This window comes from Xyrauchen texanus, chromosome 32 (assembly GCF_025860055.1).
Source record: "Xyrauchen texanus isolate HMW12.3.18 chromosome 32, RBS_HiC_50CHRs, whole genome shotgun sequence".
NCBI lineage: Eukaryota > Metazoa > Chordata > Actinopteri > Cypriniformes > Catostomidae > Xyrauchen > Xyrauchen texanus.
The window spans coordinates 38,518,897-38,537,421 of record NC_068307.1 but is presented as its reverse complement, the minus strand read 5'-3'; the positions used below and the strand labels follow the sequence as shown (position 1 = coordinate 38,537,421).

Below are 18,525 nucleotides of genomic sequence, written 5' to 3'. Positions count from 1 at the left end.
CCCAAATACTGACAGAATTTTTTTTTGTTTTGTTTTTTTTTTCGTAAAACACGGATTTTTAAGATTTTAAAATTAAAATATGAATATAATACTATCCTATATAAATGTGTTAGCAGACAATTACCAAAGCTTAAACAGAAATATTTTGAACTCTGTGATAAACCAGAGTGTTTATTAGCAAGTCATCTTGGAGTAGAGCAAGCTAATCGTGCCATCCATATGATAAAATCTAAAACAGGTGCTTTGGTTACTGACCCGAAACAGTTTGTTGAAATGTTTGTTTTAGAGACTTTTATAAGGAACTATATTCCAGTAAAGTAAAGCCCACTGATGCAGACTTTTGTCATTTTTTCACTAACCTAAATATTCCACAGCTAGATGACATATCTAGAGATGACATTGACATCCCAATCTCTAAGGAGGACCTCCAGGTAGCTATCTTAGCATTCCCCTCTGGAAAAGTGGCAGGCTCAGATGGTTTTGGCTCTTGATGGTGTTTCATGGAAAAATAGTCCCTCTCATGTTAAGAAAGGTGACTGACTCTGTGAAAAATTAGAGGCTGCCCAGTTCACTCTATGAAGCTAATATTTGTTTGCTCTTAAAGATGGGAAAGTAGTGACCGACCCTGCAAGCTACAGACCAATCGCTCTTTTGAATTGTGACCAGAAGGTGATAACTAAGGTTTTGGCCACAAAATTATGTAGGCATGTCTCAACAATCATATATCCTGATCAGACTGGATTTACACCAGGTAGATTCTCATTTAGTAATGTTCGTCTGCTTTTGAATACATTTTCCATCAAAATCCATCTGTTAACACAAATATGATAAAAAAGACTCACTTTGAGGTCAATTACTAACATCTGGATGTTACATCTGCATCAATCATCACGAACAAACCGGAATAAACATCTTTTCAGATAACAGCTCACATAGATCACACAGACACAGCCGATAGCAGCAGCTCAACTAGCTATAATGCTCACTGCGGGACTGTTACCATGGCTACGGTTTCAGAATAAAAGTCCATATCAAAGGAGCCTTTATAACACAAGGGCTCTCACTTTCCCGATGATGACCAGTCTGATGTCTCCCCACTCTGGTTAAAAATGTAATCCATGTTACTTTCAGAAACCGCTCTCCTGTGTTGTTCCTTTCCAGAGCACAGCTCTCCTACAAATTAGTTGGTAATAACTTCATTCTCAGAAATTCCCTGAGGATTTTGTATTATATTAAAAAATCCTTTGGATTGGTAAATGTCTCCATACACACCCCTATAACATACAATCAATTGTTCAAGCCGGCACTGATGGATGGAGTATTTCTGGACTGGGGGAGAGGGCTGTGTTAGATTGGTGATTTATACATGGTAATAAATTTGCTTCATTTTCTCAGCTTCAAACTAAATATCACCTTCCTCAACATTTTTATCGTTTCCTTCAAGTCAGGCATTTTGCACGGGAGCGTATCCCAGAATTCACAATCAAACCAAAGAGTCAAATATTTTATGATTTACTTCTCTCACAAGTATGTAAGCAAGTGATCTCCCAATTTGTCACTATTGCGACACCAGCAGAAACGGGTCATATCAGAGAGGCCTGGGCTGTGGAATTGTGGGAGGAAGGTTTGGCCGGTATACAGAACTGCTCCATTAGTTATAGATACAGATGAATTAGGTTGGCTTGAAATAGCCAACCTACTGATCTACTATTTAAGCTTATTATTATATGTTGGCTTGAGAAACAATACACGACCATGAAGTCAGATGACTTTCGCTTGTGTCTTCACGAAGGTTTGTCAATTGTATGTGTTTTAAGGCTTGCCATTTGAAATTTCAAGCGATTTTTACACCATTCAAGTGCAACAAAAGGCAAAACAACTCAAATCAATGCTTGCGAGCTGTTTTGTGTGACACAGAGTGTCACGTCAGACAACGCACGCACACAGGAGACCGCTTTCGCTTCCTTTTGCATTTGAACGGACAAATACATAAAACAAAATGTCAAAATACATGATATCTTGGCAAGTCTGTTATGTCTCCAGTGAACAAACTGTTGAGAGAGAAATCAGGTATCATTATATTGAATTCTGTCATCATGTCATGGCTCGACGGACGCGCCGGCGCATTTTTCCTCATAACCGCAGAAACAACTTAAAATACTGCGTAATTTTTGGCTATAGAGATAAATGTAAGACTATAAAACTATAAAGGGTCTACTTTTATTTGTGTTCACTCACAATAACAGCAAAACCTTGTGCTTTTGTAAAATAAAGAAAATAACAGGGTGCACTTTCAGCCGTCTCTCTCTCTGCAAGCATCTTTCTGAAACACATCACAAAAATGAAGCGAAACTCTGCGAAATCTTATCACACAAACATGGAACATATGTCTGAAGAAAGTAGGGATGGGTGGATCGATACTAAAGTATCAATACTTCCGATACTGATGTAATATCAGGGTTGTTTCTGACGAGATCACTTTTGCTAGTGTTTTCACAAAGGTTTGTCAATTGTATGTGTTTAAGGCTTGACAGTTTGAACATTCAAGCGATTTTACACCATTCACGCAGTCTGTATTTTATCATCTCAAACCCAAACAAATGAGAGAGTAGCCTGTGAGAGACTAAACTGTTTTTGCTGATGTTGTGCTGCTTCACTTGAAAACGCAGGAAGGATCACAGAAGGTCCATCGACAACAGATAGGCTACTAATAGGCCATAAGGTGAACTAGGAAAAAGTGGCTAGAAAATGATTTTCGTTCCCACACCTGGGCACTACTTTTTAAATGAATTTTTGCATAGACAAAACCATTATCGACTTTATGTTAAAAGTTCTCTGAAAAATACTCTGCAGTTTTTTGTCACAATCCATAAATGTATATAATTTTGAATTGGAAAAAACGAAAATCTTATGCTGCTGGTTTTGTTTGTAACTTTATTTATATACATTTTAGCAACACAAAATCTCTCTCAAAATGACATTTATACATGTACCTAAACACTTGAGACAGGTTTTGGTGCATTATATACTCAAGTGTGAATGTAGACCATGAAATATGGCACATTTGTAGAAAATATGCTTCAACTTCACGGATTGGCACTAAGCAAAATTAAACATAAACATTATAAATTTAGCAAAACTGTGATGTTTTATACATAACAAATTTCAGTAGGTACTGTGTAATCACAGAAAAATACAAATATAAGCACACTTTGGCCCAAGTTGGCTGAAATGACTCGAAATGCTACACTGTCCCCTTATTTTTGAATGCTGCCAAAAAAAAATTACAATTCTACAACAGATTCTTTACAGCTCAAAATCACCTTAAATTATAACACAGCGCATATTTACTCATCGGAATCATCCCTATCAGAGCCATCATCCCATGTAGGTCTTTCTTCTGTTTCCTGTGAAACATTTGCACAATTTTGGCACCGACATAAATCAGTACAAGACAGTCTTGCAGACATACAGGAACATCTTCCAGTCTCACATTTGCTATGCTTGCAACTGCAGTGGACTGCCTGCAACACACTTTCAGTTGCAGGATTTCTAGTCATCCAGGTCACTGTTAACTCACCATCCTCGAGGTGCCATCCATTTGTGCCACCAACGGGTGAAGGGGCACACATTATACCTTTCAGAGAATGTATGGAAACCTGTCCAGCTTGGTATTGTGCATCTTTCAGCATCTATGGACTTTACAAAAACATATGCCAGTTCAGTTTGTACAGCAGACACCATGTTCAATTTGTATATGTCCGCCTGTAATGGAACACTTTCCTGAAGAAACAAGTTCTGTGGTCCTTGTCATTTAGACTGATGGTACTGTTCTACAGGGATGCTAGGGGGAAACTCCCTTCTGTAGAGGTTGTCTGTTTGTTGTTGACACAGGTTCAACTACAGAACTTTGCAGCATAATCCCATTTGTGTGGTGGGTAGTTCCACGACCTGACAGTGTCTCCTCCCCAAAGTCAATATTGTCCCACACAAGTACTGTAGGAACCTTCTTAGAGAATCCCTTTGGTATTTTGTCTCTGCCCTCTACTAGTTGAAGTTGGGCAAGGCTAGTGTCTAGACTGACAACTGTGTCCCATGATGCACAATGTCTTAGTCTATTTAGAAGTGACACAATTTGTGATGAACCTGTTAAATGGCGAACCGTTAGACCAAGACGCAATGATTTAGGGGTCTGCCTCTGGCCCTTAGATGCAAGATACACAATGTCTTGACAGATAGATATCACTTTTAGGTTCAAATCATCTGGAATATCAACATAGTGGGCCAGTGTTGGTTCCTCAGTTGCACCAATAATCCAGGAAATCAGATTGTACAGTTCAATTGGCATGACAGATTTTGCCTCGCTCACATTTAAGTCATATGATGTGGGTGGCCACGGGCATTTCATACCGGGAGTGTCACACAGAAGCATCTTTAATATTAATGCTGCACTGTAAAATGTCCTTGTGTCCTCTGCAGTATTGATGGAGGCCATTGAAGTTGGTCTTTGTGGACCAGCTTTTGCACTAGCCCTGTTTTCACAGTCACTTTGGCTATTTTACCTCAGTTGACTCTGTTGTTTCTGTACCTGATGGATGAGGTAGCCCGTCTATCAGCTTATCTGCAGACTATGTCTCAACGAAAACCATCTCACTTATGTTGCGCTTCTTGGGGGAGTGAAACACCAGCTGGGGGAAATCACAGGCCAACCTCCTCTTCAATTTATCCTGCCTGAATCAAAAAGACAGAGTGAAAGATGATCACAATGGTATAAATAAAGATATATTCACACTGAATTTGTTTTTAAGTTAAAATACACTGTTAACAGATTCTACATGTTATAAAATATGATTATGATTATTATGAATTCCATTTTTGTTAGAAAAAGAATGTTGCATAAACGTTCTTTCCAAAGATGCCAAAGACACTTGTGGTATTCAAATTACTTGTAGTTTGAAGCATCAAGATCTTCATGTTTTTTCACCAGATTTAAAAAGATCCTTCTTAGCGGAGTCATTGTCAACACCTCTTGGTTTACAATTATTCTATGGCGGATGATCCTCTCAAAGAAGATCTTATAGCTGGCATCGAAGGTTGGCTCATTTCTGAAAAGAAAACGCATTAAAAACAGAAAAAATGTATTACTTTATGTGCCATAACTATTGCACAATGGCTTCAATTTTAAATGTAGTAGTATAAATAGTATCAAATCGAAACCTGACAAAGTGATTTGAGATTTTTTTTTTTTTTTTTTAATTATTATTCAGCAAGAAAATTATTTCTAGTATCTTCTACCTTAACAAATCACAAAAGAAAAATCATTTTGAATTACTGGTGCAATAGTTGTGCAGTCAAGACTGTGTTTACAGACAAATCAACAATATACACTCACCTAAAGGATTATTAGGAACACCATACTAATACTGTGTTTGACCCCCTTTCGCCTTCAGAACTGCCTTAATTCTACATGGCATTGATTCAACAAGGTGCTGAAAGCATTCTTTAGAAATGTTGGCATTTAAACAATGCCCAATTGGCACTAAGGGGCCTAAAGTGTGCCAAGAAAACATCCCCCACACCATTACACCACCACCACCAGCCTGCACAGTGGTAACAAGGCATGATGGATCCATGTTCTCATTTTGTTTACGCCAAATTCTGGCTCTACCATCTGAATCTCTCAACAGAAATCGAGACTCATCAGACCAGGCAACATTTTTCCAGTCTTCAACTGTACAATTTTGGTGAGCTCTTGCAAATTGTAGCCTCTCTTTCCTGTTTTAGTGGAGATGAGTGGTACCCGGTGGGGTCTTCTGCTGTTGTAGCCCATCCGCCCCAAGGTTGTGCGTGTTGTGGCTTCACAAATGCTTTGCTGTATACCTCGGTTGTAACGAGTGGTTATTTCAGGCAAAGTTGCTCTTCTATCAGCTTGAATCAGTCGGCCCATTCTCCTCTGACCTCTAGCATCAACAAGGCATTTTCGCCCACAGGACTGCCGCATACTGGATGTTTTTCCCTTTTCACACCATTCTTTGTAAACCCTAGAAATGGTTGTTTCTGAGCAGATTGTGAAATACTCAGACCGGCCCGTCTGGCACCAACAACCATGCCACGCTCAAAATTGCTTAAATCACCTTTCTTTCCCATTCTGACATTCAGTTTGGAGTTCAGGAGATTGTCTTGACCAGGACCACACCCCTAAATGCATTGAAGCAACTGCCATGTGATTGGTTGATTAGATAATTGCATTAATGAGAAATTGAACAGGTGTTCCTAATAATCCTTTAGGTGAGTGTAGATGGTCAATGCTTTACTTTTGAAATGTGAAAAATGTGAGGGAATTATTATTTAATAATATAAAATATTAATAACTCACAGTTCTTCTGAGGTCCCAGTAACTGATGAACTAGACTTTGTCAAGAACCTGGTGTATAACTAGACTTTGTCAAGAACCTGGTGTATAACAGGACTTGTGGTATCTCACCTCCGGAGACACACAGTTTTTGTCTCGAATATTCACAAGAATGCTAGTGTCTTCCTTCATCTCAGCAGCTTTCAGCAACTGGCCTGTAAATAAATAAATAAAAACTAATTAAACTAATAAAAAACTGTGTTAATAGAGTGTTCTGGCTGTAGCTGTATGCAAAACAATGCAAATCTGTCTCTGACTGTAAAATAAACATTACATAAATTATGTAATTGTAATTGAAAGTTAGCCATGGTACCTAGCATAAGGGAATAAAAGTTCAAACGTGTGTGTGTGTGTGTGTGTGCTGCGTGTGTGTGTGTGTATGTTGTTTTTACCTACCTGCTGACAACGTTTCTGCCTGTGAAAGATGGTCCTTCTGGCATTTGCCTCCCACAGTAATGTACTTGTCCGTTTTCTTACAAATTATGCACAAGGCAGGGAGCACAGGACCAGCACAAGCTACTGGCAGGCCGGTCCTGGACCTAAGTTTCTTTGTCAGACATTATTCAACTGTAGCGATACTGACATTACTACCCGATGGCACAGACTGGTCTTGATCTTGAGCTTCAGGACGCTGTGTGGCCCGTTTCTCGGCCGCATCCAAGCGCTTTTTGTCAATGAAACGCCTGTAGCAAGTGGAGTGAAACCCAGCGTCTTCGGGAACATTGTCAAACTCGATTTCTAGACAATGTTTGTATGTTCAGCTATTCTCTGATTCTCACCTTGCAAACCAAGCCACTGTTTGACGCAGTTTCTGGATGTATCCCTCCGTGTGCGTGTAAAATCCTTTGTTTCTTCTTTCTTTATGGACGTGAGATGCATGTAGCATTGTTTAAAATACTTTTTATGGACTTTCGAAGGAGGTCTGGCCGTAATTTCCTCTTCTTCACTACTCTATATTGACAACAAGGGCGCAGACATCTTGGACTAATGTTTACCTGTCGTCCCAAAAAAGCGGCCACCTTATTGATCTAGCGGGACGATTGTTCCGCGAAGCCTCATCACTGGTGATCAAATATGATTACGCGAGGAAAGAACTATTGCCGAATTTAAACCGTAATAAAAAGTAAAGTGCAGGGTTACACATGGAGAACTTTTATTTTCTCGCCCAAAAACAATAGATCTTTTTATTAGAATGAAAAGAATTTAGTGCCCCATATATGGGAACGGGATTAAACCTAAAGCGTCTTCACCTTACGGCCTATAATAGCTTAATGGATGAACGTGCCTCAGGTAAATCATCACAACTATAATACCGACTGCAGTATCACAATCTCAATCAATTAATCTCTGAAATCCTCTTCCCTAGCAGTGCAGAATGATAATAGCAAAATTATTTTTTGTCACAAAATAACAGAATACTTGAAGTAAATGAATACAGATGCAACCGCATGACACGATATGAGAACAATGAGACATTACAGCTCTCCAAAGATTTAACTCAATGAAACAAATGGCACAATGGTGCCTTCAATGTTGTATCGTGCGATAAAACCCTATTAAAGAGACCGTAACCATTTTGCCTTTGTCCTGAACATTGACATTCCAAGTAAAAGAAAAGTACAAATGTGTTATTTTTAGTCTTTTAGTTCACTCTTACGTTGTATAATGGCACATTTTGAATTGCATGTAAAAATGTAAAAACACTCACTCAACCTCCATTTGTTTCACTGGATCTGTTGCTATTTTAATTATCTAAAATACAAAGCACTGACCATTTAAAACGTGAGCCTGTACATCTTGAAAGAGTTATAAACAGTTAAATTTCAACAGTGTTTACAAAAATTTGTTGACAATTATTAGTATTAATCGTTTCAGCCCTATTATATATACTGATGTCAAATATCCCATTTATGTTGAAAATACTAGAAAATGTAGAGTCCTCCAACTATGTTCATTGTAACAGTGTAATGGTATATGTGGAAAATTTCAGTCAGGATTTAGGCCCCATCACAGAATAGAGAATGCACTTATCAGAGTTACAAATTACTTGCTCTTATCATCTGATCGTGGCTGCATTTCTCTTCTAGAGCTTTTAGATCTTAGTACTGCCTTCGACACTATAAATCCTGGGAAGGCCACTGAACAACAGTGTCTTTTATGTTCCTGAAGCCAGTTTGAGACTACATTTGCTTTGTGACATGGTGCATTATCATGTTGGAAGTAGCCATTGGAAGACCGGTAAATTATGGTCATGAAGCATGGTCAGCAACGATATTCAAATAGGCTTTGGCATTCATGCGATGATGGATTGGGATTAAAGGGCACAAAGTGTGACAAGAACATTATAAAACCACCCCCAATTGCCTGGACTGGGTCCATGGATTTATGCTGTTAGTGCCAAATTCTATCTATGTGCCTCGTCAGAAATCGAGATTCATTAGACCAGGCTAAGTTTTTCCAATCTTCAACTGTCCAGCTTTGGTGAGCCTGTGCCCACTGCAGCCTTCAACTTTGTTCTTGGCTGATGGAAGTGGAAGCCAATGTGGTCTTCTGCTGTTGTAGCCCATCCGCCTCAAGGGCCGATGCGTTGTGCATTCTGAGATGCTATTCTGATGACTACAATTATACAGAGTGCTTATCTGAATTACCATATCTTTTCTGTCAGCTCAAACCAGTCTGGCCATTCTCTGTTGACCTCTCTCTTGAACAAGGCATTTCCGTCCGCAGAGCTGCTGCTCACTGAATTTGTTTTTGTTTTTTTGCCACCATACTGAGTAAACTCTAGAGGCTGATGTGCATGGAAGGAGATCCAGGAAATACAGAAATACTCAAACCAGCCTGTCTGGCACCAACAATCATGCCATGGTCTAAATCACTGAGATCACATTTTTCCCCATTCTGATGGTTGATGTGAACATTAACTGAAGCTCCGTACCCATATCTGCTTGATTTTATACATTACACTGCTGCCACCCAATTGGCTGATTAGATTATCTCATGAACAAGTAGATGTACAGGTGTACCTAATAAAGTGGCATTATGAACACCACACAAAAAATTAACTGAACAAAACTCAATCGACAACTCCAATCTTTCTCCTGGTCCGCATCGACGGGTGCAATCAAATTATTCAAGGGAGACTGATGCTGAGATAATTGTCATTAGATTTTGCGTCTTTGCCTCGGACAGACAACTTCTCGTGGCAGTTTTAATTTGGTTCTGGAGGCTGAACCTGCGCTCTGCTGCCACACTGGAGACTGGAATTACCAGCGCTGCTTCAGCCTAAGTTTTGAAGTCGGGAAACATTTCTTCCAGGGAAGCTATCAAAAGTTTGCAGGACTCTCTGAACGTGGGATTTCCCGATCATGCAAGCACTTGCTTCACCGGGAGGAAATCCCACAGCATGTGCTCCTCCTGCATCAGTGGCGCAGCCGCACCCCTCTGTGAGCCCATAGCTTTTCAATGCTTTGTCAGGACCCGGATAGCGAGATGCATTGAGTACGGTGTCGAGGTCAGCGAAGAGGCACACATGCTCCAAAGGGGATGTTTTTCCGATAGATTTGGTGACCTCCGCAATGTAATCTGTGCGCAAAACTGAAAAGATCTGCACATCAATTTCTGCATCGTGCACCCTCGGACAAATCCGTTACTCATGTTAGCTTTTATGCAGATGTCGCAGAACTTTTTTTTTTTACTTTTTCAACCACGTGAACTCCTGCTCCCACTGGGTACTCCCTCCTGACCTCCTTGCTGCACTTGCTTGCCATGCAACATTAACTGCCGGTGACTGATAAACGTTGTCTGTTGTTTGTCCTTCATCCTCCACCACATCTGCATCAGCCCCTCTTTTTTTCAAATCTTTTATCAACAACGTCACAAATATTTGGCTGTTTGAAGAAACCTTTCACACTCAGCTGCCATGACATATTTACAATTGTATGTAGCTGTGACTAAAGCTACACAGGACAAAGACGTCATGCACTGAGATCAAAGACGAGACAATACTAGATAATAGCTAATTAATATGCGCACTCACCACCATGGCGGGAATTACAGTTACGAGTTAGAATAGATCACCCTCCATGTAATCCGTTATAATGGCGAACAGCCTTCTGATTTTTCAGTCACTGCTAAAAAAAAACCCTGTCAATGATGGAAAATATTTGTTTAATGCGACGTGTGTGTGTGTGTGTGTGTGTGTGTGTGTGTGTGTGTGTGTGTGTGTGTGTGTGTGTGTGTGTGTGGATTTCACACACTATTAATATAGTTTGATCTGTGAGTGAAACTAATTTTCTTTTTGAAGGTTCTAATGATTAATTTGAGTTTAAAAGCAACGTTGGTGTGTGTGCGTGGCTTCAAGAGAGCAAACATAAATCTGTGTTGTACTTCATTTGTTTCTTTAATTATTTCATTATTCATTATTTTCTTTTATATTCTTACTCATATTCTTTATATTAATTTTATGTATAAAATTTTACTTAATACTAGTCTTTTTATATCTTTCTCTTGCTATGCAATTATTATTTCTGTTTAATCTTATTTCTGTTTAATCTTATGTTGTGTGCTTTATTGTCTTCAAAATTTAGAGATAAAGAGTTCATCATGGGACAATTTTGTAAAGCAGTAATTTTCCATTGTCTGCTTGGTATAATAACACTTGTTGATCTTGTGCTGGGCAGACTGAGCATTGAGAAAGACGCAACTAAGATTATTCAATAAACTCTGCTTATTTTACCATCACTTTGTCTCCTGCCTTCTGCTATATTCCCCTGCTTACTCTGCCTACCTGTTCTGCTGGCAGATGAGTGAGTTAACAGAACAAGCTTTTGATGGCAGCTGGTTTTGTATATCAGATAGAACTCTGATATTTTGCTGATATTAACTGTCTTTTGTTTCAGGCCACTCTTCTGTGGAGAATCAGAGATGGATCAGCTGGGGAAGATTTTTGCGTATGTATATTTATACAAATGCTCATGAATGAATCTTGCGGTGTTATTCAAGAGGTTAAGCTATACCTTTTTTAAAGCTGAAAGTTTAGTTTTACTTGTTTAAAGCATATTAAAAGTGTTCATTGACTTTCCACAGTGTGATTGGCCTGCCGTCTGAAGAGGAGTGGCCTACTGATGCTACTGTGTTTCGTCAGAGCTTCAGCCCACAAAACCCTCAGCCAATCACAGACTATGTTCCATCGATCAGTAAGAAGGGGGCAGAGCTCTTACTGGTACATTTAACCTTGTATACCTTAATTATATAATATGGTGTGGCGCTAGCCACATCCCAATACAAATAGGGTTGAATTTCATGGCTATTATTCAGAGCCGTCAGTCAATTAAATCAATAATTTAATTGATGTTAATCGCATTATGTTTTCTGAGACACAAAGAATGTGAATGTTGACTTTTAGAGTAAAAAAGGACTTCAGTATTGATCTGTTTCTGACCCATCATATCGCTTCTAAAAAATTGATTTAACCGCTGGAGTTGTATGGATTAATTTTATGCTGCCCTTATGTGCTTTTTTGTGCTTCAAAGTTCACTGGCATTGAATGGACCAACAGAGCGGAGATATTTTTCTTTAACTCTGTGTTCAGCATAAAAAATTAAGTCAAACACATCTGGGATGGTTTGTCCACACTTTATGGATGTAATAATTTTAAGAGATCCCACTGGCCTGGCCAAAGCACTCTGGTGTTCGTTAGTTAAACATCTTGTCTGGGATTCATTTATAAATGAATGTGTTAACAGTGGTTAAAAAAATAATGCATTAATCATATTAATTAATGCATGGGTTAACGCAATAATTTTGACAGCTGTACTATTATCATAAGATTGAATATTATAATATTATTTATGCAGTTATCATCGCAATGAGGTCTGCTTTAACCCTCGAGTCTTCATTTTCACAGAAGGGCTTTATTCAAGCCAAAACTGAGTTATTTCTGCAAAAACAAAATTATAACATAAAAATTCTATCACAGACAGCGGCCAGGGTTTTTTAGTGGGCGAACAAAGTCAGAGTCTTGTTAATTGTAATTTATGCATTTCAGATTAATGTATAGAACTAAATGAGATTCCTTCATGAAACTGCAGTGCAATATTTTGCATACTTCCAATCAGATATAGGACACAATTAGCTATATCTGCATAAATATATTTAACACAAAAGTGATTAATCAATCGTTTATTTCTAAAGCACATTTAAAAACAGCAAGTGCTGACTAAAGTGCTGTACATAAACATTAATAAGCCACATATCAGACTAACCAGAAACAATGCTGTGCAAGTGACCTCTATGACCTACTATCAATAACACATTTTTAATAAATCATGTTGTCTTAATTTACATAAACACAAATTCTATGTTTCTCTCTTACAAATGGACATCTCTGTGATTTTTATATATTTAAATTTTTTTGTAAAAATAGTCCGCCTGTTTAAGTTTTGATCACCTTTTTCTCAAATAAAATTAGTGTGGACAGCCATCACAATCTGCCCTTTTTGAGGAAAAAAGACTTTTAAAGCATGTTTTAAATTGCCTTTGGACAATAATTCCCTTTTTTCCACTGAAATGAACTTTGTGAAATCCCTGTAAGTGTATCTGTACTGTAAAGGTGTTCATTTTAGCTACTGCAAGTTACACATGTAGTAAGTTTACATGCACTTCAAAAGTATGATTTCAATCTGACTGAAACGACACAACACATAGTCTTTTTAACGTAAAAGCTTTAGTCTGATTGAAATTGTTAGTCTTTTTTTTTTTTCTTTTTTAAGTCAGACGAACAATGCTAATGTGATTTGTAGCTTGGCTTTGTCCAGTATTTGTACACCTTAATTGGAGCTGAACTAGTGATGAAGTTGTCTGATATTTTAGCATCTCACACCCAAACAGCTTAGAACGTTTTAGTATTTGTATGCATTTGAAACATTGTCACATTCAGTTTTCAATGTTAAACATTACAGATTTTTTTTAATCTAACTTGGATAAATGATCTTTGTCTTTTGAACCCCTCATTTTTATTAATTTTATTATTTTTATTGTTTGTTTTTTAGTTTGTTTTTGTAAATTTGCATTGAATATGAAAATGTTTAACAATAACCAATGTTGCCTCAAGTCATTTGTTTTTTTTTAATGTGGCACACACACACACACACACACAATTTTCCCGCTAGTTACAAAAATGTAAGTGTGCACCAACGTGCGAAATGAGGGCTTGCGGCGCCAATGCACACTTCCGGCAACTTCGCAAGGTGTAATTTTTGCCGTGCACAACCTTGCAAACAAGCGGCTGTCTTGAGTATACACCAGGTTTTATAAAACACGCGTGCAAATGTATAATATAATACTAATTAATATAAATGAGCCTGTTAGACATTGTTTACATTTTTCACTGTAATTGTTACTAGGAACTTTTCCAAACTTTTCTTCGAATTTTCAGGCCCGACCAAATCTGTCAAGCATCTTTAAAGTGATAGCTCACCCATAAAATAATATTTTGTGAATCATATAGACTCAGTCTCGGTGTTCCAAACCTTTGTGACTTTGTCTTCTCTGGAACGCAAAACAAGGTTTTAGGCAGAATGTAAAGGACTGACACTCTCTGTCACCATTAATTTAAAAATAAAAATAGAAACCAATGGAATTGAAATGTGACTGAGGCTAAAATTCTCCTTAATTTTGTTCAAGTCATATAGGTTTAGAGCACAAGGGTGAAAAAATTATAACATAATATTCATCTTTAAACTGTCGCTATAACAGAGGGTATATTGGATGCCATAGGAACATGATCCATGCACGTAAGGTGTTAATAATAATCAGATCGGAAGTAACTAGTTACTACTTTAGTATTCTTTTAATTCGATACTTTCTTACTCAAGAAATTATTAACATTATTTTACTTCTACTTCAGTAATTCTTTTTTTTTAAATACTTTTTTTTTTTAACTTTTACAGTTTTTGAATAATCTGCCCATTCTGTAATTAATATTACATTACATTAAATATATCAGACTCGTTCTAGAATAGAGAGACTCAGCCAAATGACTGTTAACACTTTTAATGCACAAGTTAAACAACGATCAGAAAAAAATAAAAGCTTATGTGGCTTTTTGTATTACAAAACCAGGGAGACAAATCAGGGAGGATGTTGTTCCATTTCCTTGTGATAAACTCTATCAAATAACACTTTAATCCAAGGTAATACAATAAAAACTCATAAGGCATGTTTGCTTAGTGTACTAAGACAGTGGCATGGGACACCAAATTCAATTTTTACAGTACATAAAAAATGTAAAAGTTTTGGAATTGGAAAATTAAATATGGATGGATAGAATTTTTTTTTTTGACAGGTCATTGTATTCGTACATTAGGGTACATTTGAAGGCGTTTTAGAATCGTCTGTTAATCAAGTGAAAAAAATGTCCCGTAGATATTTGGCTGGAAGAAAGTTGGCAACCCATGTGCAAGGTGTATTTGACTTTTTGTCTTTCCTTTAGATATTCCATTACACATTGTGTCATGTGTACTTGGACAGATTGATGAAGACTGTAGCAAATACATTTTAAATCCCTTATAATAAGTGTAACTTGGACAGATTCAATTGCAAAATGGATTGTTTGTGTTTAATTGCCTAATCAATGCTGTTCTTGTCAGTCAATAATGTTATGCATTTTAATTATCTGAATTATATTTATTCAATATATTATATTATAATTTATGTAATTATAAGTATTTAATCATTATATATTGAATGATTTTTATATGGGGGCTTTCTATTACAATTTTGATATTTGTGATTTAATTGCGATTAATCAGCATATGTAATTAATTCAAAAACTTTTGAATTGATTGACGGCCCTTTAGACTCTTTGCTATGACACTTGAAATTTAGCTCAGGTGCATCCCATTTGTCTTGATCATATTTTAGATGTTATACCTTGATTGGAGTCTACCTGTGGTTGATTGGACATGGTTTGGAAAGGCACACAACTGTCTATATAAGGTTGACAACGCATATCAGAGCATATCATGAGGATGAAGTAACTGCCTGCAGAGATCAGCACAGATCTGGGGAAGGCTACAAAAAATGTCTGCTGCATTGAAGGTTACCAAGAGCACAGTGGCCTCCATAATTCTTAATTGATTGAGTTAGAATGTTCTGTGGACTGATAAGTCGAAAGTGGAACTGTTTTCGTTATTTCTGGCCTAAACCAAACACAGAATTCCACAAAAAGAACTTCATACCTACTGTATGTCAAGCATGGTGGTGGAAGTGTGATGGTGTGGGGATGCTTTGCTTCTTTGGGGTCAGGGCAAATTAATTGCCATAAACATGAAACATGAATCCTGCTCTCTAACAGAAAATCCTGAAGGAGAAGCGAAGTTTTGTAGTGGCCTAGTCAAAGTCCTGACTTGAACCCCATTGAGAAGCTGTGGCAGGACCTTAAACAAGCAGTTCATGCTTGAAAACCCTCCAATGTGGCTGAACTACAGCAGTTCTGCTAAGAACATGCATGTGATTTTATTTATTTTTATTTTTAATACATTTGCAAAGATTTCAAACAAACTCCTTTCATGTTGTCATTATGGGGTATTGTTTGTAGAATTTTGAGGAAAATAATGAATTTAATCCATTTTGGAATAAGGCTGTAACATAACAAAATGTGGAAAAAGTGAAGCTTTGTGAAGACTTTACGGGTGCACGGTATATTAGGCAGCAAGTGAAGAGTCAGTTCTTGAATTTTATGTGTTGGAAGCAGGAAAAATGGGCAAGTGTAAAGATCTGAACGACTTTGACAAGGGCCACATTGTGATTGCTAGAAGACTGGGTCAGAGCATCTTCAAAATGGCATGTCTTTTGGGGTGTTCCTGGTATGCAGTGGTTAGTACCTACCAAAAGTGGTCCAAAGAAGGACAACCAGTGAACCGGCGACAGGGTTAAGGCTCATTGATGCACTTGGGGAGCAAAGGCTACCCTGTCTGGTCTGATCCAACAGAAGAGCTACTGTAGCACAAATTGCTTAAACATTTTTTAATGCTGGCCATGATAGAAAGGTGTGAGAACACACAGTGCATCTCAGCTTGTGGTGTATGAAAGCGCTTACAATGTGCATGTGAGTGTCAGAACTGGACCGTGGAACATTGGAAGAAGGCGGCCTGTTCTGATGAATCGCCTATTCTATTAGATCATGTGGATGGCTGGATGTGTCGTTTACTTGGGGAAGAGATGGCAACTAGATGCACCATGGGAAGAAGGAAGGCCAGTGGAGGCAGTGTGATGCTCTGGGCAAATGTTCTGCTGGGAGACCGTGGGCATTCATGTGGATGTTACTTTGACACGTACCACTTACCTAAAGATTGTTGCAGACCACGTACACTCCATGGCAACCGTATTCCCTGATGGCAGTGGCCTCTTTCAGCAGGATAATGCACCCTGCCACACTGTAAAAATTGTTCAGAATTGTTTTGAGGAACATGAAAAAGAGTTCAAGGTGTTGATTTGGCCTCCATATTCCCCAGATCTCAATCCGTTTGAGCAGCTATGGGATGTACTGGACCAACAAGTCTGATCCATGGAGGAATGCAACTTACAGGATTTAAAGGAACTGCTGCTAACGTATGGGTGCCAGATACCACAGGACACCTTCAGAGGTCTTGTGGAGTGCATGCCTTTACAGGTCAGAGCTGTTTTGGTGGCACAAGGGGGACCTACATGATGTTAGGCAGGTGGTTTTAATCTGGCTGATCGGTGTACACGGACATCGCTTATCCTGTGCGAACCTCTGAACATTAGGAAGACCTGCTGTATCATTGCTGTTGTTGGCTTTTCATTGTTAACTATATAAAAAATATATTTTTGCCATAAATATTTCTTACTGGCCATGTAAATGTTTTTTGCACCATTTTTAATACAAACTATATGTTGCTTCTTGGCTTCAAATATATACAGTATATATATTTGGGTACTGTGAAACTACTACAGCACAGACATAACATGCAACACTATTTTACATATGGCTACAATTTCACCAGTGTAGGATTTGAAGGTATAGTTTTGTTGGCTATTAATCTTTCTCTCTATTAACAGGAAATGCTGACCTTTAACCAGTTGACAAGAATCTCTGCATTGAATGCTTTGGAGCATCCATTCTTTACTGAATGACTGAATCATCAGCAGAAATATTAGTTATCTATGTGTAGTACAAGTTATGGGTAAAATTAGTAAACCGAGTAGATGTTGGTGGCTAAACAAAATTATTTTGTATTAACTTTTTATCATATATTTTCTTTATACTTTTTTATGCAAAGCACTTTGAATGGTGTATGAAATGTGCTATATAAAAAAAACTGGCCATGCCTTGCATTGAACTGTAATCCATCCTGAATTAACTGTGCAGGTGCACACAGTTGCATTGTCATTTGTTATTTGGCTGAAGGCCTTAGCTGGCCATTAATAAATTGTCTGTATTCCATTTTAAGAGAGAAACCATTGTCAAACCATAACATCGGTGACTTGAGTTAGTTGTTTCAGTGCCATTTGAGTATTCTACATGAGGTGGATTTGAGCATCATTATCACCTGCAATGTTAAACTTGAACTTTTAAGTGTCATTTTTCTATTTCTTTACAGTATATTATTTGGGTCAGTATTATTTAGCAGTTATATGATGGAGATAAAGACATTCTAATGCTGTGACACTGTAGTTTTGTACTGGTAAAAAAGTACACAAGTGTATATGTATATACAGGTTCCAAAATGTATGTATTTCATGTCATCATGTAAAAGGGCCTTTACAATTCAATTTACCCAATGTATTATGTTGCAGCCCCTAATAAATGTATTAACTGCGAATAATTTCCTTCACTCATACTTTGTTTTCTCTGAAACTCAAACTCTGTCACAGGACATATCAAAGTCTAAGAGACCTGATTTCAGTCATGACTCTGTTTTTATTTTCTAGGGCAGTATAATTCCTAATTGCATTTCCATTTAAATAAACCGAAAAGTCCAAATGAAAAAAATCATCACATAATATTAAATCATTAGCAATTCCCATCTGTTCAAAATTTAGGTTCTTAATCTTATGGTATTGATCTCCCCATATAATATATTTTCTTC

The 18,525-nt window shown here is 37.7% G+C and overlaps 1 protein-coding gene across 1 annotated transcript in view; it reads left to right on the top strand.

Moving 5' to 3' along the window:
• cdk4 (cyclin-dependent kinase 4) overlaps nt 1-18,252 on the top strand; it is a 36,653-nt gene extending 18,401 nt beyond the window's left edge. The window contains exons 6-8 of the mRNA XM_052101370.1: nt 11,311-11,361; nt 11,498-11,633; nt 17,495-18,252. Coding sequence (XP_051957330.1) covers nt 11,311-11,361; nt 11,498-11,633; nt 17,495-17,569 — 262 coding nt within the window. The 3' untranslated portion in view covers nt 17,570-18,252. The remainder of the gene's footprint in view (nt 1-11,310; nt 11,362-11,497; nt 11,634-17,494) is intronic.
• The last annotated feature ends 273 nt before the right edge of the window (nt 18,253-18,525 follow it).